Source organism: Xiphophorus maculatus, chromosome 2 (assembly GCF_002775205.1).
Source record: "Xiphophorus maculatus strain JP 163 A chromosome 2, X_maculatus-5.0-male, whole genome shotgun sequence".
NCBI lineage: Eukaryota > Metazoa > Chordata > Actinopteri > Cyprinodontiformes > Poeciliidae > Xiphophorus > Xiphophorus maculatus.
The window spans coordinates 30,193,222-30,215,051 of NC_036444.1; the positions used below are offsets into that span (position 1 = coordinate 30,193,222).

General features: G+C 37.9%; 2 protein-coding genes and 1 long non-coding RNA gene across 4 annotated transcripts; 2 read left to right on the top strand and 1 right to left on the bottom strand.

Annotated features, from left to right (window-relative positions):
* Nucleotides 1–390: 390 nt before the first annotated feature.
* Nucleotides 391–13,697, top strand: LOC102226204 (troponin I, fast skeletal muscle-like). Of its 2 annotated transcripts, XM_023348318.1 has the most exons (7): nt 391–1,320; nt 1,922–1,953; nt 3,989–4,028; nt 4,117–4,245; nt 9,516–9,605; nt 12,852–13,025; nt 13,394–13,697. In XM_023348318.1, the coding sequence occupies exons 2-7, from the start codon at nt 1,946–1,948 to the stop codon at nt 13,469–13,471; spliced, it is 519 nt and encodes a 172-aa protein (XP_023204086.1). In that variant the 5' UTR covers nt 391–1,320; nt 1,922–1,945; the 3' UTR covers nt 13,472–13,697. The 2 variants fall into 2 exon arrangements, with proteins under 2 accessions (XP_023204086.1, XP_023204085.1); XM_023348317.1 differs by having other exon boundaries at nt 391–1,953.
* An 862-nt stretch (nt 13,698–14,559) lies between these two features.
* On the top strand, nt 14,560–17,961 carry LOC102225943 (troponin I, fast skeletal muscle-like). The gene is made up of 7 exons (XM_005816757.2): nt 14,560–14,662; nt 15,720–15,752; nt 15,945–15,981; nt 16,213–16,341; nt 17,121–17,210; nt 17,287–17,460; nt 17,586–17,961. Exons 2-7 carry the CDS (start codon nt 15,745–15,747, stop codon nt 17,661–17,663), a joined length of 516 nt encoding a protein of 171 aa, XP_005816814.1. The 5' UTR covers nt 14,560–14,662; nt 15,720–15,744; the 3' UTR covers nt 17,664–17,961.
* On the bottom strand, nt 17,876–20,670 carry LOC111611465. Its single transcript, XR_002754062.1, has 2 exons — nt 20,045–20,670; nt 17,876–18,207 (listed from the first exon to the last, which is right to left on the bottom strand). It is a non-coding gene; the product is annotated as an uncharacterized LOC111611465 (long non-coding RNA).
* Nucleotides 20,671–21,830: the final 1,160 nt, after the last annotated feature.

The window sequence follows — 21,830 nt, forward strand, 5'->3', positions numbered from 1 at the left end:
TGACACCAAAGAACTGATGGAACATTTACATTCAGGGGATCACAACAACCTCCGCTGGTCTGGTGTTCAGTATCAGCGTAGAGAGAGAAAAGCTAAACAAAGCTTCAGAGCTGTGAGAGAAGAAGACTCTGAACTGTTTGACGCTTGTTTCATCTGTGGACAACATGGACATTGACTGAGGGACGATCTGGACAACCCAAACATCCAACACCAGAACCAGTTGGACTGACAGGAAGCCGGAGGAGAGAGACGGGGGAGGATTTCGCTGCAGCGACGCCGACACCAAGAGGAAGGGGAGAGGAACGAAAAGAGACATTTAAGATAAGTTATAAACATACAGCTATAACACACACACACACACACACACACACGCACACACACACACACACACACACACACACACCGCCACTGCAACGAAGACAGCTTGCTACTTACCCTGTTGACATTTAGAAATTCTTTAGAGAGAAAAGAATGACTTAAAGAAGAATGACTGTTAACTCTGAGTCCTGAACAGAAGGACCAATACTAAAGATCCTTTAATGGTCCACGAGCCATAGATTGAGAAACTGTGAAGGGAAGCTGCAATTACTTTAGTTCTGCAATGAAATAGCAAAATTATGCCATTGAAATATAACAAGTAAAACAGGTTAGAGAACATTCTACGAAAAAAATGGTTTTGAAATAAAAGTTTTAAAATAATAACTAAATAATTAAAAAAGTTGATATAAAGGCTCATCCTGTTGATCTCACTCCAATTATTGGAAGAAGATCTCAGATCAGTTTCCTTTGGTTTGTAGTCACTCCCAGGCTTTCAGGTAATCACTTCCTTTTGCTACTGAACTAAAAGCTTCTCTACCCTCCTAATGCCATTTCCATAACTGTCTACTGCAGCTTCATCAGTAGAGCTTTTGCTTCAGTGGGTGATGGATGTTGAGCCTTATTGTTCTCCTGGTATGGATTAGCCTAGCTCGCCTGGCTGACTGTGGTGTAACAATTGCTTCCGTCCTGCTTGTCTCTGACGGAGGCAACCTGATAGCGAAGTGATTTCCTGCAGCAGAAATTTATGAGGTTCTGCAGAGAGTTGCAGCGGTATTTCTGGATCCTGCCGGCCCATTGGTCTGAAGTGGCGCTGCTACCATAAAGAGGTCTGGCTTTCCAGCTGAGGTGGCACTTCACACCATATATACATTTATTGTTTGGGACTTGGCAGTATCTCCCTCTTCTTCTGCTGCAGCTCCTTGTCCTCATCACTCCTGCAGCTTGCTCCATTCACTCTGCCAGGAAGCAGCAGTGAGAGGCACCTTTAGATTTGCTTTACAGGTAGGACAACAGAGGATCCTGAAAATGCATTTGACTGAATATTTTTTTAAATTGTTGAACAATGCATGACACTTTGATACATGGTGAAAAGTGCCAGATACTGAGAAAACGTTCAGCTTCCATTCACATAGAGACTTTTGGTCAGGATGAGCTAATTTAAAGTTTATTGCTTTATGTCAAATAAAATCATTGCATTTTATTCTCATTGCAACAATTTTTATTCTTGATTGAAGTATTCCTTTTGATTCCTGCTTGGCGTTAAGTTTAGTAAGCCTGCTTCTGGACCCGGTTGGTGTCAGTAACTGTATTGACCTTAAGATGTTTGAATCACTTGAACTGCTGCGACTCGCTGCTGTGAGCCACATTTTTGTCCAGTACTGGTGTCTATTTGTGCTCGGCCCTTCGGCTCACTGTTGCCAGTTCAGGCTCAGGTGATATGTCTTCCATAAGGCCAGCTGTTTAGCACAGTGACTGAGGCATCTGGACCCACCCAGCTAAAACTGGCTGCTTTGGGAGCCTGATTGTATTTATTCTAAAACATGTTCTCTTTCCTGCAGAGAGATAGTTTGTGTGCCTAAAACTGTTTTCTCTGTCTGAACAGGGTGTGAAGATCAAGCACAGCCAAATGTCTGAGTAAGTATTAATATCCAGATGCTTCTGTTGATATTTTATGTTATCCCAGGATCATTCAGATTTTAATTCTCTAAATAAATCCAATGCCTCAAAATCTGATTTCTTTCTTTATCAAAACTCAAGAACAGTTTTCATAAAGGTTCTTTGACTGCTTCGATTTCAGTTTATAGTACATATCTTCCCCAACCTTCCTTAAAACGTGTCATTTGTTAACTTAAGATTGCTGATTGATGTACCGGCATATATAATTGATTGATTGATTGATTGGTAAATACATATACCAACCAATATGGTGCCTATTGGTGGGATTCCTTTTCAGCCTTAGCTGTATGGCAGGCTGTCTTAACATAAAATTGTTTTCTTTTCTGACTATCTGTGATCATTTTCTAGATATCAACAAATTCTTCAGTTACATTTTGACTGTCTGAAATGATCATTTAAGACATCCGCATGACTAAGAATCTAACTTGACTTAAGAATAATTCAGGATATCTTCAGTTAGTTGAAGATATCTCTAATGATGTGACCGGGTCACACATCCCTATGATTCAAGATTTCCCAAATGCAATTAAGATTTATCAAAATGAGAATTTTAGATATCTGAATTTAAAACTGCATGACCCCTTGAGCTGCCCAAACAGTTGCCTGCAGAATTGTGTGTGCCCAGCAACAAAATTGCAAGAAAATGCAACAATTTAAAATTTCAGCACTACAGGATACGAGGAAAACTCGAGGAGAATTTATACACACACTGCACTTAAAAATAGCTATGAAAAACTAAATTGCTCCTGGTAACCTACTTCCAAGCTGAAAATGATACATTTTATTTTATTTTATTTTTCATTGTTTCAAACTGATTTTAAAATGCTGCATAAATCTGGGATACTATGATTTTACAGAATAATTATTCAAGATATCATTTATATAATCTTGACTGGTCAGGATACAGATTCAAGATATCTCTGATTCATTTGGAGATCTCCTAACAGGAATGTTGAGTAGTCAAAACAATTCTAGATATCTCTAAATTAGTTCTGCATTATTATTAATATTATTAATTTTTTTGATTCTGCCATTTAAAGCCCCTTAGCTGTCATGACAACAACACAGACACATTGACTTAAATATAAGTGAGGGTGACACTTAAAGGGTGAATTTTACAAACCTACATGTCTCTTATCTAAAAATGCATTTACAATATATTTACCTGGAATTATGACAGAACAAAAAATGAGACGTTCAAATTTACTTTATGACTAATCATAATTTAAATGTTATCTGACATATATGTTTCAGCAATTCATTATAGATATTTTGAATAGAAACCTCTACAACTTAAATTAAAATCTGATATCATTTATACAAGTGAGAATAAGAGTAAAGATATCTTAGAGAGGTATTTTGTCTTGTTAAAATATAATTAGAAACATCTTTATTAACTAATATGTCAAGTGGTAAGCTATCTATAATGTAAGTGGGGTGAAGCCTATTTTATGTAAAACCAGTTGCCAGTTGTTCCTGCTGCTAGCAACTTTGGATTCTTGCTGATTCATTTCTCTTTACATGCTTGTAAATTTTTGATTCTTGGTTTTTAAAATGTACAACCTCTGTTTAAACGTTCTGATGGGTGATTTTGTCATTGTAGGTAAAATTTAACTGCTAAATGAAACTCAAAGTAATGTTTTACATAATAATACTGTATTATTAGACATAAACAATCCATTTAGTTGCAAATGTAACACCCCCCCTAAACTTGCAGTTTCGTCTGTGTGTCAGGTTTTCTGCTAATCACAATAAGAAACTGAACTAAGACAATAAAAGTTCTTAGGATTTTCAAGAGCAGTTTAGATGGAACCTGTTCTGTACATTTCTGTTAACCACACTGTAAAAGACCAAAGACCTAGCTGTCTCCTGTCACTGTGTTGCTGTAGTGGCTGGCATATAGTTTAGTATGTAATATCAACTGACAATATCTTCAAAAAATAAAATATAATAGTAACTGATATCTCATTGATTGTTTGTCCTCTCCTTACAGGGGAAAGAAAATGTCATCGAGCCGCAGGCATCAACTGAAGGTCTGAATTTAACTTTGCTCTATTTTTGTATTGAGAAAAAAAAATTGTTAGGACAGTTCCTTTCACTAATTCAGATCTGTTTCTACAGAGCCTGATGCTGCAGATTGCTACCAAATGGCTCGAGGAGGAGAAGAAATCAATTGCAGCTGCAAAAGAGGCCTACCTTGCTGAAAACTGCCCACTGCCTGACCTCAGCGGAGACACAGCTGCCCTCACGGTGAGAGCGAAACACACTGAATCCAGAGAGGTTCCTTCTGACACTTAGTCTAACACAGGGACTGCATCTTAAAAAAGGGATTTATCCCAGGTAATAGACAGCAGGTCTCCACATAATGAGGACATTTCTGGCTATGTTTGGAAAGGAAACTTAGAACTTATTTGATCATTTTTTCAAATGAAATTTTTTTTCTAATTTTATGTTTTTAAAGCTTAAACATTGAACTTCCCTGTGTCCCCAAATAGTAAAAATATGTTTCAGAAAATTTTAATCTGGAACTTCACTTCACTTGAAGCAAAGAGTAGATCTTTGAACAAGATGTTAAAGATCACCTCAAACATTTATGGAAATAACCAAAGGGGCTTGAATCATACGCCAAGATAGTAAGTGGAGAGCAGAAAACTGAACAGGGCAGCGCTTATATTTAGGACAATAGATGCTGATCTGATTTAGTGTCAGGATCTGTTCCTTAGCTGTGTTTATTTTGAGTTTCTGTGTCTCTTAGTCTCCGTGTTGTACTGTCTCCCCTTGATTGTTCCCAGGTGTTTCTTGTCTCCTTGATTACCCTCTGTGTATTTAACCCCACCTGTGTTTTTTGTTCCTCATCGTGTTTGTCCAGTACCTGTTGTCACTATCTGCGAGCTTCTGCATCCGCTCCTTTGTGCTGCCTGCACTGTTAGACCTTTTATTGTAATTTTACAGTAACTTACTGGCAACACTGTTGCCAGCAAGTTACTGTAATTACCATTCTACAGTACCCTTACTGGCAACAGTGTTGCCAGTAAGTTACTGTAATTACCATTCTACAGTACCTTTACTGTTATGATATTTCACAGTTAATTTTTACTGAGTGTGCTTTACAGTTATAACTGCATTACTGTAAATGTAGTTTCTAGTATAATACAGTAATTGTATTTTATAGTAAAGCTGGTCTACTGTAAACTTGTTTCACAACATAATGTCAGAGTTTTACTGTAAATTAAATTTTACATTTCTTTAAGATAAGAATACTTTACCATAAACCAAAAAATTTCATAAAAGAAATTTTAGTCCAAGTACTGTGAATAACAGGTATTTATTTTCAGCAGATTTGTAGAAATAAAATCCATTTACATATTCGCAATGTCATAAAGAACAATGTCACAATATAATATAATGTGCTGTAAAACAACAAAACCATAGAACACATTTCCTACATCAGAAGAACTTTTATTCCATTCGTCAAACAAAATCAGTGGGATCCATCTTGTGGAAGCTGAACTGTAAAGAATAAGACAGACAATGTGGGAGGTCATGAGATGGTCAGGAAGTTATCTACATTTTCAAATCAACAGAAAGGCTGACAAATTAAGCTGAAGTGACAATGTTCACATGCATAAAATCTTTGTCATAAAGCAGCATTAAGTTGATAAATTGTTTAAAAAAAAATCAATTGGACTGAAGTGATAATAGAAGCTGCATAAAGAATGAGCAGGACTGGCTTCACTTCAGGTTTTTGGACTGTTTATGGCAAAAGCAGTCAGTCTTCAGTAATTCAAAAGATTGCGTACTACAAATGTCCCCAAGGGGACGATGAAGTACAACAATCTTTTTAGTCATTTTGTTGGTGCTGACGGATTACTGCAAAGGTGTGCCTAATAAACTGAAAACTGCATAGTATAAAAATACACCACACTTAAACGACTACACACTTATACATTTCTGTGATTTATTAAGAGATGCAGCGACATCCACTTTTTACCACGGACACAGAAAAGATGCAGGCTACTCTAAAGGGCTATTGTGTAGGAATCACATGCCATTTATAAATAATCATTAAAATCAGATTAAAAAGGCTAAAGTAAAGTCAGAGCATGCAAGATAGGAGGAAAAGACAACAAAATAATAAACATTTACATTTGGTAAAATACTTACCTAGTTGGAAGTCCTCCATTCAAATTCAGCAAGTCGTTGGAAGAAGGTGGTGATCTGGGAGTTGACACTGACTACTTTCCTCTTGACAAGACTTCCCGTCTTGCGGCTTGTACCGACTTTGGCTGTGCATTTGGTACCAACATCTGGATTGATCCTCACAAAGAATCTTTTAACAGAAATAAAATATATTAATTGTATTTTTTAATGAAGACGTACAATACAGCAATCAGCTATGGTTCTTCATCATCAGTCAAACTGTCATTAAATTTAATTCATAAATGGCTTGGTGTAGAGTACTTGCCATTGTATCATCTCCAGCGTGGTGGATGCTGACTCCTGATACTCCAGATTGAAGACAGAATATGACCCAAGAAAGACAGCAAGGACGCTGGCAAAGTCATGTAGTTGCTCAGGCTGGAAAAATACCTTCTCCTCCATACTGACCATCCACCGGGTTGCAGACATCAAGCTATTTCCTAAAATAGACAAACCCTTGTCAGGCTAACGCTAGTGAGCCTGACAACTCACTAGTGAGTACTTTTACTCACTAACGCTAGTGAGTAAAAGTACAGACTACCATAACAATTACATACATTGCTACGAAAAAATTATAGTGATAGAAAATATTCCTCTTACCAAGCATGATTACCCTTGGTGTAGTGGGTAAGGTCATTTCCATTTCAACAGACATCTTGGTGGAAGATACCTTTAAAACATAAAAGGAATACTCTCTTAAATATGAATTACTGGTAGTAATTTATATTTAAAGGGCCAGTTCACCCAGATTACAACAGGTTTTTGAGAACCTCATCCCGGAGACTAGACTAGATTTTACCCCTACATCCTGCTACCACTCTGAAACAGCGGATGTGAATGACAGTTTGTGGGGCTAAATGTATTTTTTAAAGCATTACATTCCACAAGTGTTCAGTCTGACTTCTGCAATGGCTGTGGCTCCTGTGCATGTGGGACCTGAATGCAGAAAATGTTCTGAAGGAAGCAGGACATTGCTCTATTCCACATGCAAACCGATAATTAGCTGTGTGTTGATGTTTCTTCACATGACTACAAAATTCTGTAAATTCTGAAGTACAAATGCTGCAGAATTTACACCTGTACATAGTTGCACCTGTTAGTACTGACTTAACTTTAAATTTGCAGGAGCATGGTTTAAACATGTGAACAGTCCTTATGTGTAACCAGGGTTGGAAATTAACTTTTTTGTCCACCTGCCACTGTGGCTGAACAAACTCAAAAAATAACAGAAACTACTTTAATGTTTTTCACCTTTGTCCTCATTTACAGACTCTTATACACTATGTTGGAGATGTAATGATAATTTAGCAGGCTAACCAGCTGTAGCAAGCTCAAAGTTATAGGTTAGGTTAGCTGCTCCTCTACATTTCCAGACTATTTTGTGGCTTCAAATATATTTGAAGAGCTTTTTACCTGTTGTCTTGTCTTTTGAAGAGATGAAGCTATGTTAGCAGTCAGCAGGACAGAACTGCACAGCCACTTGGAGGGAAAAAGCTTGGGAGTTAAAACAAAAAAAGTCATCTGAAGAAAAGAAAAAAAAAGAACAATGTTAGAAATTCATCCTTGCTGACCTACGTAGCTAATCTGCACTTTTAACATTTGCAAGATCATGGTTTAAACAAATGAACAGTCATTAGATGTAAAAAAAAAAAAGAGAAGGGGGGGAGGATCAATTATCAGTTAAGGTTATATTGTTCAACAAAGGATGTAGCAACAATGCTAACAGACACTCAGCACTGAGCTCATCTCAACCCAAAGCCGCCCGAGGAAGATTAAGCGGCAAAAGTCAAGCTAAAACCTTCAACGGTAAAATTAGCACCTTAGCTAACGTTAATTCCGAACCAGCTCAAAAAATAACAACATCATATTTTCCTTTCTTTCACCTCATTTACAGACACGTAACTTATAAGGTTGCAATATGCCAGTTATATAAAACACCAGAGTTAGTAACGTAAAGGTAACGTTATTTTACCAGGCTAACCAGCACAAACGAGCTCATGCTATAATGCTAACTTATAGCATTGTAGCATGATGCTATAAGTTACGTTAACTCCATCTAAAATGTACATTTCCAGACTAGGCTTTGGCTTCAAACAGTTTTCTAAGAAGTGTTTTCTTACCTGTCTTGAAGAGCTGAAGCAGTGTGAGCCCACAGCACGGAGACAGAGCTGCACTTGCACTTGGAGAGAAAAGCTTCGGAGTTTAAAACAAACGTCATCAGAAAACAGTTGGAAGCGAAGCCACGCGTGATGACGTAGCTAGATAAACTGCATATCAATGTTAGCTAGGATGTGAAAAAAACAAAAGTACATGCTCTCTTTCTGCCTTAAAAATATGTTAACCACTAAAGGAGTAAAAATACAGAAACAGGGAACCACGATGAAGCAGCTATGATGACGGTTGGAAATCAAATATAATTCTTACTGTATATTATAAGTACAGTACCACTACTGTAATGTGTAAACAGTAAATTACTGCAACTTCAAAACATACAGTAAGTTACTGTAATACTATGTACTTTACCCATAATGCAATGCAAACTACAGTAACTACTTGTAAAGATGTCTTATGGTAGGGTGACCAAACGTCCGTATTTCCCGGGACATGTCCGTATTTCACGTCCTGTCCCGGGCGTCCCGGGTTTTTTTTAGAAAGTGAGGAAATGTCCTGTTTTTTAAATTACCTTCATTGGACCATTATATTTACAGGCACTAGGGCACTTCGCACGGCGCTGCGTGTGACGTAATGGTCACCCTATTCATGGTAGTTTTACTGGGCATTTTGTGGTATTTAACTGTAGAAAATACAGCAAAGGATAACAGTGTGGACTTTGTATGTTTTTGGATTTTTGGACTACTTTCATTATTAAACCATCTTATTCATCTTACCCTGGGTCTGCTGCCTGTGCCTCACCACCCAAATCATGACATGTAGAGTCCTTAAGAGTCTGGAATTATGTTAGGAATCAAACTCCCTTGCCATCCTCTTGTCTCAAAAAATGTAAGAATTTTGTGCAGATAACTTTTTTTAAGTTTCCATGTACATGAAAAGACAGTAATGGTGTGTGAATATCTGTAAATGTAATACAGTAACCTTTAAGCCTGAAGTCTTACATTATATCCTTATGGTGTTTTTATTAGTTCCTTTAGTCATAAAACAGTACAAAGAGTTTCATAAAATGTTTAAAAACAAACAAGACTGTTGTTATTTAAAATAACAATAGTCAATATTCTTGTCATAGATAACTGCCATAACTGATTAAATCTAGTTATGGCATTTATAAGTTGCTGAAAATATGCATTGTTTCTGTGAATCCACAGGAAATCTGCAAGCAGCTCCATGCTGCCATTGACAAGATTGATGAGGCGAGGTATGATGCAGAGGCCAAAGTTCAGAAGGCTGATAAAGAGGTGAGAGACAACCAAGAGCAAAACTTTAGAAACCTTAAAGATGAAGTTATATTGAAAAGTCAAATCCAATATTCAGAAACCATTCATTTGATTTCCAGAATGTTCAATACAAACTTTACACATTGTACATAGATTTATAGAGTGGTTCTATGTGTTTATTTCTACTTGTTCTACTGTGCCAGGAGAGAAACAGATCGAGTGGACAGAGTCCACAGCTCACCAGTGAGAATGCTCCTTAACTGACACCTGAGATTTCAGTTGTTAAGAGACTAAAACTGTAACTAAAGTTAAAAACACAACAATATTCAGTTCAATATTACATTCAGTTCTAACCAGGTTCAGGGAGATTTGACTAAAAACCTCAAACTGTCGTTTGTCTCTTGTCCCAGATAAAATCAAAGGCCTTTCATTCTCAACTGCAGTGGAGGTTGTTGTCAAAGACTTGTCAAATTATCAATGAAAAAATGTGATAATTCTTTTCTTTTCATGGGTTTGCATATTAGTGAGTTATTAAAAGACTCCAAACACACTCTAACAAGCACAAATCCCTTTCTATTAGCACATTTAATAATTTTCAAAAAAACACTATCACTATATTCAGAAGCTCTTCAACTGATATGAGTGTTTTAACTTTTTTTGGATGTACGGACCCGTTCAAAAGATTAGAATACCAAAAAGTCAATTTATTTCAGAAACTTTATCACTTATAGATGGATGTTTGAAAGCCTTTATTTTTATGAATTATAATGATTTTTCATTTGCAAGTAATAAAACATGACATTCAAAATCAGAATATAATGTCATACCAATAAAAAAATATATTTTGAAAAACAAATGTGGGTTTAATGAAAAGTATGCTTAATAACTGCTTAACCCTTTCATGCATGAATTATGATCCTTTGTGTCAGAATTTCTTTTCCATTTTTTAAAATTTTTTTCTTAAGGCATAAAAAAGGTAGGACTTTTTTTTTTGTAAAAATAATTAAAAAAAATTTTTTTTATGTGATCAATTGTAATTTTGTTCAAATACAAAGTTGTTATTTGAAAAATACATCAGTAGTATTGTTCCTTAGGGGTTATCTGATGTCACAATATTTTTTTTACTTGCAAGAGTCATCTACAGTAGAAGGAGGGACAGGGTCAGTTCTCATGCTTTTTTGTCTGTCGGCCATATTGTATTTAACAAAAATAATTTCTTGCATTTGCTGCTGATGGCCAGTAGTTGATGGTATATTTTATGATGCATTAGTGTCCACTTCAGTGGTCTGTGTGCATTTATAACATAAAAATCCACAGGAAGCACAAGAAAATGGCTTTTAGATAGCTGTCCACTGTAGTGACCACTATGCATGAAAGGGTTAAAGATTATTATTTTTAAAAGGTACTTATAATCTGACAAATAGATTACCAGGACATATATTCTGATTTATTGAATTAGTTCCAGGGTGGATATGAGACTATACTATACTATAAGACTTCATCTGTTAGTTTCATACATAGAACAATGGGTCTGTTCAAAAGTTTCACATTTTAATCTCTTTGGAGAATAGTTATGCTTTGTGGGAAAGACAATGTTAATATGTGCAAAGTTAAACAAATAAAGGTTATTTGTTGTGACTGTCAAAAGGACAACTTCTTCCATTGAATAAAATGGTAAGAGATGTGACCAACATTAACCGAAATCATTACATGTTAACTTGAGCTTTAGGCCTTTGTGTAATGCTCAGCTGTGTGATTTGTGCTAACGCTATTCAGTGTCCTATTCATTTCTTTGTTTTTACAATCTTTAGAAAATATTTCTAGCTGTGCTAATTTGCTTTGCTAACAACAGGAAACACAGCGTGGTTACATGGTCAATGTCAGCAGTTGGTCGTCTTTGTGAAGAAGGAATCTGGTCACTTCCTGCTGTTGAAGGGTTAACCTCTTAGTTAGCTCAGCAGGCTAGTTCTGTCCCTCCAAGGCCTTCATAGCTGGAGCTCTGTGGGACCAAGGGAATGTCTCCAGCAAGGGCTTAGGTTTGGTCTAAGTTTTGGTGGGACCTTACAACTTACTCACCAACTCACCAGCATTTAAAATGAATGCTACCACTGCGTAGTATATTGAAATATTAAATTAATCAATGTCGATTTTCGTTTATTTATTTTGTTTTTGTTAAAAAATATATATGTTTTTTTTTTTTAATTAATATGGCAAAAATTGGTCGGGACTATTTTATATCCCATGAATATTGGTCGTGACATGTCACGACCGTCCATACCCAAACCTACGCCCATGGTCTCCAGGCTTGTGTTTATTGTGAAAGTGAGATGTGAAGCTGAGCATTTGCACACAGACCTTTGTCAGTGAGTGTTTTTTGGGAGCTGAAGACTTGCAGTGGCTTAGAAGGCAGAAGATGCCATAGATTGTAGGAAGTGCTAGAGACGATGTAATTTTACTGCCTCATGTGCCTTTTATGTTTTGTTGCAAGTTGTCTTATCAGTGGAAACTGCTTGTTTCAGTTCCCCTTTTCTTGCTCTTTTATGTTTACATCTATGTACAGAGAGAGAAACTCAAGTCAGAAATATGAGTCAGCCCAAAGAGAAAAACACCCTTATACTATAACACCCTTAGACTGTAAGAACCTAATAGTTTGCCACCCTAAAATTGTGGTCATATGTTCACCATATACTTTGAGCACCAAAGAAACTATAACCTGCTCTAAGGAGCTGGTGCTTAGCTCCAGCAGAAATTGGGTAAGAGGAGAAGTAAATCACAGACAGGTATGCAGGTAACAATCTGCACACACACGCACATATGCACAAAATGAAACTCACCCCTAAATCAACTTTTTTTTGTTAATAGGCTCTGTCTTTTTGTTCCTGTGCAAATTTTGACATTTTTGTGCAATTCTTTTAGTTTAGCATTTTTTGGCCTAAAACTTAGAAGCCTCAGTACTTAGGCAGTTGAATTTTTCTTTTGGCTGCAGCGGTACAACTTGGTACAACTTTGTCACAGCCATTCAGATATAAAAGCTCCTACAACAACAATAACAACAACAACATTAGAGAGATATACAGAGCATTGCGCTGCAGGTTGGTGTAAACACAAACCTCTGTCAGAAAATGACAGATGTTTCCAGCAATGTGTAACCTTAGGTAACATGTATAACCTCTGCATTTTATGTGTTGAACATTGCATTCATTGGTAAATATGTCGCTAACATGTAGATTTTGTTTATTATGTGAATAAGCATTTCTTTGTCCCCAGATTGAGGATCTGAAGCTGAAGGTGGTGGATCTGGCTGGAGTGAAGAAGCCCGCCCTGAAGAAGGTGCGTATGTCCGCCGACGCCATGCTGAAGGCTCTGCTGGGCTCCAAACACACGGTCAACATGGACCTGAGGGCCAACCTGAAGCAGGTCAAGAAGGAGACCAAAGAGGAGGTGAGGCTCAAAGCTCTAACAAAGAAAATTGGCATCAGGTTTTCACTGTTTTGCACCTTTAACTTCTACCAAACAGCCGTGACTGCTAATGAACTTTGCTTTAATGCCTTAGCTACGTATTGCACTTTATGTACAATCCTCTTTTTTTAACTAATAACAAATCAAGAGTAGTAATCATACTTTTTTTTAAAGTACTAGAGGACATATTTTACAGTAAACAACACAAGACTTTTCCAGCCAAGAAACTCTAAAGAAATCAATGGAGATCTTTTTCATTTCACAGAAATCTGTTGTGTTCTTACTTATTTCAAGCGCTAGACATGTTTTGTCAGTTTTGTGTATTAACAATTCCTTGTTGTATGATCCAGCCAACAGAAGCAATCGGCGACTGGCGTAAGAACATTGAGGACAAGGCCGACAGGAAGAAGATGTTTGAGTCCTCCTGAAACTCTGCAGGACTGTGGCAGATGATAGCAGGGGAGACAGGTCTGACTGACGGGGTGCACCTCTGTGTCCCCTGTCAGGGCCCAGAGCGGAGCACTCTGTCTTGCTTTTCTAATTGTCTGTGAGCACACTATACTCCTGTGAGAGTATAACTACTGGCTGAGAAACATCACATCAGAATGTACCAGTTTTCATGAAAGCAGTAGAAATAAATGTTTTGAAATATGAGTAATTTTGTTTGTTGCTGCTTTTATTTACTTGATAGATCACATCATTCAAACTGACACACTGGTGATTATTGACGAATAGACACATAACATAATGTAGGATTTACTTTGATCATTTCCAGTAAAAGGTCAATTAAATGAACGTTGCCAATCCTAATAAGCCTCTTTTGGAACCCCTAACCATTGAACATGGGGATTCTCTCACTGTCAGTATGACATGCCTTTGTCTCTGTGGGCTGAAGGGATCTTTGTGGTTTGGGAAGATGCTTTTGTTCAGACTGCGCTGCATTGAGGGAAACTGCAGATGCTTTAAGTGTTATGGAATGTGAGAGGCACACGGTGAGGTTTAGGTAGGAACACAAGACCTGAAGGCCCCTGAAGCCCAAGTTTCAGGTTTCTACATCACAACAATGGGTCGCAAAAAGGGGATTATACAGTTTGGGCAAATCTAATCTGGGACATTCAGATTAGCATTGGGACATTGCTAATCTGGACTGTCTGGGAGACAGCATGGACTGTCTCCACTGGGAGACAGCATGGACTGATATTCCACTAACACTGATGTTGGTTTGTCTTCTACAGCTACCAGACAAATGAGTAATTAGCCAGTTAGTTATTGTACTCTGCTCACTTGCAAAGAAGCAACAGTTTCCCTTCTTATATCTCAAAGTTTCTATGTGAGTAATGTCTAGTTATCCATTGACAGTAAACTTGGTGGAAGGAGCCATGAGCTCAGTCGGAAGACGGGGGCAGCTCTCAGTGGGGCTGGGCTGGGTGTATTTCAGGAGCTCGCAGGGCCATTGGTCTGACTTTGAAATTCATTTCCATAAAGAGGCTCTCAGCATTCTGCTGAGGCATCTCAGGCCACCATATATACGTATTTAATTTTTCTCTGTCCGTGGCTTTGGCAGTGTCTGCTTTTCTTCCAACAAGTGTGTCTTGTCCTCCTTCCCTCTCTCTCAATAGGTGAGAACTCTAACATTTTTTTTACTTTCTCCAGTCTTTTTGAGAGCAGCATCCTTTACTTTAAACAGGAAGCCAGGAAATGTGAAGCAGAGTGGTGACTTTAGGTGACATCATTTCAGGCTACTTCACCTTTGACCAATTTGACTCCCTAACTTCTCTCTCGCCATGCTTCTAGGACACATGCAGCTTTCTTTCGACATCTTTTAAATTAATGTGTTTCAAAATCAGTTTGCAGCTCAGCAGGATGAAGTGTATGCCTTAAACGTTTTATACCTGGTCTACTTGTATTTCTTTTAAATGATGGTTGTCTATCAGGACTTTTTTTTTTTCAAAAGATAATGTTTTTAATTATATAATCCCTTCGTTAAAACAAGTCTGTGCTTTTTGGAAATGGTTAGTTAAATTGCCAAAGTTCATCAAAGTGTATGTTTTTCTCAATGACATTTTCCTTCAACCCTGTTAGTTGACAATGAGGAAAATTTGATTCATTTTGCAGGACATCTTTCTTGCTTTTAGATTCAAATGTAGAAATTCAGATTCTGTTTACTTAATGTTCCTAAAAATAATGCATTTTGTGGTGAATAATTCAGCTAAATTTGAAATAAAATGTACTTTTACCCATTAAAAAATAATAACAAGGATGATACTAATAATACTAGTTCTTTTCACTTAAAACATTTTTCTCAACATGCTGATAGAGAAAAGCAATGTGACCTCATTGGATCAGTAAAACGTCTTCTTTTCATCATCATGGACCATCCATTAATTGGACATAAAAGCGACATGTTGGACCTTGGCTGACTGGCATTGCTGTATAGAATGATTTCACATGATCGGATGGTGTCTGAAAAAGAAGTGACACTAGAGCTGGACCTTCCCAGTTTAGTTCCGTCTATGTTGCTGTTTCTCAGCTGCGGCCTCAGATCGCATTACGTTACAAATTCTGCTGTGCATCAGTGTCCGTCATGCTGATCTCTGACAGCTGATGTTTTGGCTCCAGCAGCAGAGGTCAAACGCACTCATAAATTTCCTGTAATTCATGTGTGTTTTGATGCAGATTGTGAACTACAAACGCCATCAAGATGTCAGAGTAAGTTTAAAAGTCTTCTCTCGTGACTGTTGTCAGTTTGCAGTCTCTACCCAAAAAGTTAAACTGATTAGATGTCACAGTTTTTGTGTTTTTTTTGGTGTTTTTTTTTTCTTTTTCAAGAAAATGCATTTTGGAAAGTTTCAGTTTTTCCTCAACAGTGACATTGTGACTATGAAAAATCTATCCAAACAGGAAAAAGATGACATCCAGCCGTCGGCACCACCTAAAGGTATCAAACACACACACACGCGTGGTGCCCACACCCCATCTCACAAGCCTGCTGCTACAGAAGTTGGAAAATCAACATCTTGTAGACAGTTAATTAATAAAGACAAAATAATTATCCATACAACACTGGTCTTCTGTATCCCATGACAAATTCAATTTACAGATTTAGATAAATTAGGATGGCAGAAGAAATAAAACTAGATTGTGTGTTTGGTGGTGTTTCCTTCTACAGAGCCTGGTTCTGCAGGTTGCTCAGACTTGGCTGGAGAAGGAAAAGAAGGAGAGAGCCGAGGCCAAAGAGGCCTACATGGCTGAGAACTGTCCTCCTTCAGACACGAGTGGAGATCAGGCTACGCTCATGGTGAGTCACCGGCCGCAAACATAAACAAATTTGTATGAAGATATTTCCAGACCTAAGACTCCCATAGGTCTGGAAATATGGGAAGGGAAGTAAGTCCAGCCATCGAAGAATAAAAAAGGGCAACATTTGCTGAAGGTAGACAGCTGAGAGAAGCAGTGACACTTTAAGTTGATTTCAAAAAGATTCTTAGATGTACCGCAAAGGTTTCTTGATTGTTCATGTTTAAGTAAGTTCAGATTCTGACCTCTGAACAACAAAAGCCTAGAGGTAGTGGACTTAGAGTTTCCATAAGTAGATGTAACTATGAATCATGGCAACATGTTGGTGGAATGACAGAGCACGGATATCCAGTTTCTACAACAAAATCTTTGCCAGCCCATTTCTTACTAGTTTTTTCTGTTTTTCCATCTACATTCACTAACAAATCAGAATTTGACAGATGAACACAATCAATTATCCTAGTTACATGTTGTACAAGCATGCTGAATTTATAATATGGCTCCATTTTAAGACATGGAACCACATAAAATATAGTACTTATAAAAGTTACAGTGCTTATAAAGGTTGTAGGATTAGTTAGAACACAAACTAAAGAGGTGGTTGCAATGTTGTAGAAATCAATAGAAGTAAGCAGGTCCACACCCTAACATGAGCTCTGCCGCAGATCTTCCTTCATGACAAGAGTTTTTATTTTTCATTAGATTTGATATAAAACAGTCCAGGTAAAAAAAAATGTTGTTGTTATTATGTTATATATTATTCTGATTTTGTGTCAACAGGAGCTCTGCAAGAAGATCCATGCTGCCATAGATAAGATAGATGAGGAAAGGTACGACATTGAGGCCAAAGTCCAAAAGGCAGACAAAGAGGTGGGTCACATGTGACCACAAAAACACGACAAAAGGTCTAAACGGCAGAAAGATCAAGTGTCATATTTGCTCGTAGATTGAAGAACTAAAAATCAAAGTGGTGGATCTGGTTGGAGTGAAGAAGCCCGCCCTGAAGAAGGTGCGTATGTCCGCCGACGCCATGCTGAAGGCTCTGCTGGGCTCCAAACACACGGTCAACATGGACCTGAGGGCCAACCTGAAGCAGGTCAAGAAGGAGGTCAAAGAGGAGGTGAGACACAAGTTTTTATCAAAATTTCACTCTACACAAAAAACTATTATCACTGTTCTTATGTCTGTGATGCTTTCGTAGACATGTATATTGCAATTAGAAAAAGATGTTTTTGTGCTCCACAGCCAGCAGAAGCAGTGGGTGACTGGCGTAAGAACATTGAGGACAAGGCCGACAGGAAGAAGATGTTTGAGTCCTCCTAATTGTTCGCTGCTGCTCGTCTTTCTGTTTACATGAACTCCACGTGTCTTATGTGCCGGTCGGAGCCGGCGACTAATGTTCATCACTAAGGGTTAGCGTGACTCGGGGGAGTCTTTCTGCAAGACATATGATGTATCAGTGACTGAGAGGGAGATTTTGCACTTTTGTTGTAGTCTGGAGGGAGGGAGGGGAAGAGAGTGGAGGTTCAGGTTCACCACAGAAACGTTGCGTCTTTGGTTCTATACACAACAGTAAAACACAAAAAATCAAACACTTCATATAATAAAATCAAATGTGGAAGAAGATACCTGGTATGTTTTGTCTTTTTATTAATGTTTTACTTTGAAATACCATAAATGGAGGGGGGCAGTCCTGAATGTTTTTCTGCATGGAGCTGCATGTTCTCCCCATGCATGTTACAAAGAGTGTGTTTGTGCATGGATGTTTGCCCTGGTTGTTTTTGTGTTGTCCTTTGTTGTCCTGGTGATCTGTCCAGGGTGGGCCAGGCCTCTCGTCCAATCAGCTCTGGAGAAAGGCTCCGCCTTCCTGATGCAGCAGGTATAGACCAAAGATGGATGGATGGAGAAGTGAAGTAGCAACGATTAAAAACAGACCTACTACAGGACTGTCCTACTTTGCTGGAAATTAAATAAATAAGTAGTTACCCACATAAGCTCAGTCAAATTAATGTTGAACTAAGCCCATGAAGTTTACATCTGTGACATGTTTTGATGTGAAGTAAGTGAAACTCTTTAAACTGTCCAGTAAGTGTCAGTTTAAAAATGGACAAGCTTCTTCAGCTGAATACAAAGGAGGTACAATGTGTAATAAATAATCCAACAGCCAAAGCTTTATTATGCAATCAAACTATTAAAGCTTATTTGTGTTAGAAATTCAGTTCCAGTCTGCCTTTCCATTAGTGCTCCACATCACTGCTGTCCAGATTTATATGGTGCCTTTCAGCTCTTTTGTATAAATATGGAAGTCTCAAAAGTGCATTTAGAGCAGCAAATCTTCTTTCAATGTACTGTAGTTATATAATCCTATTTTAATGCCACTGAAAGAGTCTTTAGGAAATGATAATCATTTTCCATTTTATAATAACCTGTTTTAACACCTTAACTTAGTCAATTATGACAGGTTCAGATTTATTCATAATATAAATATCTTCATATTTAACTACAGGTATTTTTTATATTAAAATCTAGTACTGTCGGCTATATTATTGTTAGTAGCATTACTAATCTTGTTTGTTTTATCTTTTCAACACTTTGTGACATAACTTGATGCTCCTGTTGCACGTGAACTTCCCCAGTCTGGGACAATAAAGGACATTTCTATTGTAAACCATTTCAGGAGTGTAGAAAAAGACATTAATAAGCTTTATGTGTTCATGGGTAAAATTGTAGTTTACTATCAGTATTTTTGTTGTTTGTTTTAGGTGTAAGCTTAAACTGAGATAAAACAGTGTGTCTAACGTATTATCCAGTATACTGGAACCAACTAAAGCAAAAAGAAAAAAAACTCCCACCCCCCAAAAAATGATTTTATAGGGAGATGAAAATGATTTTTCCTTTTGTCTTTAACTAATTGTAACCCAAGTGAAATGTTGAGTTCCATTTTTTTTTGGTTCGCTACTATTGCCCACCACAATCTCGCGGTAGTTGATTATATAACTGCAATTCTCGCGAGATTTACTAAACAGCCAATCATTGTTGAGCGTCTGAGTCACATGTACCACCGTCAGCTCATTTGTTGGGTATATGGGCTCTTTGCACTTCAGCTTCCGCGTTCGGGGAAAAGCGGCTCATTTTTGTCCGGTCTATTAAAGATGTCATTTTACAGTCGGTGTTTGCAGGGCTTGCCAAAGCTAACAATTAACAATGTACATCGTATTTATAAGGCGGGATCTAAAGCTCCATCAAGCAAACTGGAAAAAGGTTTTAAGATGTACATATCGTCGTACATTCATGGATATGAAGGTGAGTCTTACTTTAAAGTTCTTTAAACTTCGTGGCTAACATTAGCTTTAGCTTATGCTAATAGGCAATATTCTCGGACATTTTACTAATACAATTGTACTATTTAAATATCTAAACATTCTTATTCTTTCTAACGGACAATGTTCTTACGTTATTTTGTATTCATTTTTAAGTTTATTGCTTTAATGTGTGTTTTTTGTCGTTAGTGTCAAACAGAGACCAAGTAACGGGGAGATTACGGTTCGGGCTTTTTGCTTCCGAAGCATGAGGAAGCACGAGAGGCCCCATAATTTTTGTTTATTGTATTTTTGAGATCAGACATATTTAATTAAGAAACCAGAGGTGGGGCGAGTAACACAAATTTTAAAAAGAAAAAGGTTTGTTGCGGTGTGGATGCTTACCTCGTGTAAAATCGGATGTCATCATCAGACGCTGCGAACCTTTGTAATCCGAAGGTAGAATGGATTTTCAGTTCTTCGATCTGGCTTGTTAGGGCTTTTATTTCTTCTTTTAATTTCTGGTTTTCATTTATTACCATGTCCAGGCCAGCTGGTTCTGGGACAGAGCAATAATCGTGATCTGCATACGTGCATTCCACAGGCGGATCAGTTGCGCCGCTGTCCGGCTCTGGTCTGCTCACTCTTTCCCATACACTGGCTCTTCCAGGCTGAACACAGAAGTTGTTCCATTGAAATAACACAGGGACGGCTCCTTTTTTTAACCATTCTTCTCCCGCCAGGAGTTTTAGGCTGATGAAACTGATCCGGAGGGAAGTGAAGGCTGCAAACTTTGCTATGCGATGTTAGCTTGAAGTTGTCGCGACGAATATTGACAAGCCATCGTCTTTGTAAGTCAGGATCGCTTGGAAATCCATAAAAACTTAAACGACTGTTATATTTAGAAGACGCTGTGCACCGTGGAACACAACAGTGTTCATGGTAGTGATGTTACGTGTTGTGCCGAGGCTTCGAGGCGTGTGTCGAGTAATGGAGGGGGCGTTTCCGTAAAGCGCGTATCGAGGCTTGCTTCATTTAGGGGAGGAGCCGAAAACGATGACGTCCGAAGCCTCGCTGCCCGGCTGTATCACGTGACTGCTTCGGGAAGTGGCTCAGATGTTGGCGCGGGGTTTGACAGCTTTAGAAACCCCACAGGCTCCATTCAAAATGTGGGCTGTTGTAGGCGAGTTGCGGTCAGTTGAGAGAGTGGATAGAGTTTAGATAGTTTGGATAGCAGCGTTTGGATAGTGGTTATTTAGTTTGAGACAGTTAGTTTGGTGTTTGGAGAGTTTAGGAGGGAGAGAGAGAGAGATAGATAGATAGATAGATAGATAGATAGATAGATAGATAGATAGATAGATAGATAGATAGATAGATAGATAGATAGATAGATAGATTTAGGAGCGCGAGGACAGGATAGGAAAAGGATGGAGCCGGCGAGAAAGAGGAGGATTTCCCCTCCTCTTTCGATTTTGACTTGATAAGCCCTAACAAGGTAAGGTGAACTGAACATTTGCAGATGCATTACGTTTGCTTATGAGGAACTGTATTTTTTACTGTTTCTTATGTTCTGTAAAGGTGAGGTGTTTATTGTGCTCCAAGGAGTTGGGGTACAATAATAACACCTCATCCATGTAGTGTCAAAAAAGAGAAATCGTTTGAAACCAAAAACTGTGGAGAAATTGTTGTTTCTTAATAAAAATGCATGAAATCATCCAAGTTACACAAGCATTAGCCTATTCACTACCCCCTCCCTAGTTCCACAAGCACTTTCACTGTCCTCTGCCTGATTAAGCCCATGCCATTTTTCTAGAGTCACAGAAAAACTTTATTACACAACATGACATATCACATGACACTACTATTTTGGGAATAATTACACACAGAGGATACATTCAAACAATATTTTATTATACACATATGTGTATACATAATTTATGTAGACAAATGATTTCGTCCTACACCTTTTGTGAAGTTATTCCCAAGAGCCATAATAGACAAAAATTCAATGCATCACACGTGTTAAGATACAGCTGGCTGTGATTATACACCTGGCCAGTAGGTGGTTTCGTGTGCACATGAAGCCTCAAGAAATGAACCCTTTCTCGAACCATTTGGCTCAAGTGGTTCAATGCCTCATGAGGCTTCATCTCACCATCACTAGTTCATGGTATTGCTTAAATTGCCTTTG

Coding starts and splice junctions, on each gene's coding strand:
- LOC102226204 (XM_023348317.1), top strand. Junction 4,029..4,116: donor GCCGCAGGCATCAACTGAAG/GTCTGAATTTAA, acceptor CTGTTTCTACAG/AGCCTGATGCTGCAGATTGC. Junction 9,606..12,851: donor TTCAGAAGGCTGATAAAGAG/GTGAGAGACAAC, acceptor CTTTGTCCCCAG/ATTGAGGATCTGAAGCTGAA.
- LOC102225943 (XM_005816757.2), top strand. Junction 15,982..16,212: donor GCCGTCGGCACCACCTAAAG/GTATCAAACACA, acceptor TTCCTTCTACAG/AGCCTGGTTCTGCAGGTTGC. Junction 17,211..17,286: donor TCCAAAAGGCAGACAAAGAG/GTGGGTCACATG, acceptor ATTTGCTCGTAG/ATTGAAGAACTAAAAATCAA.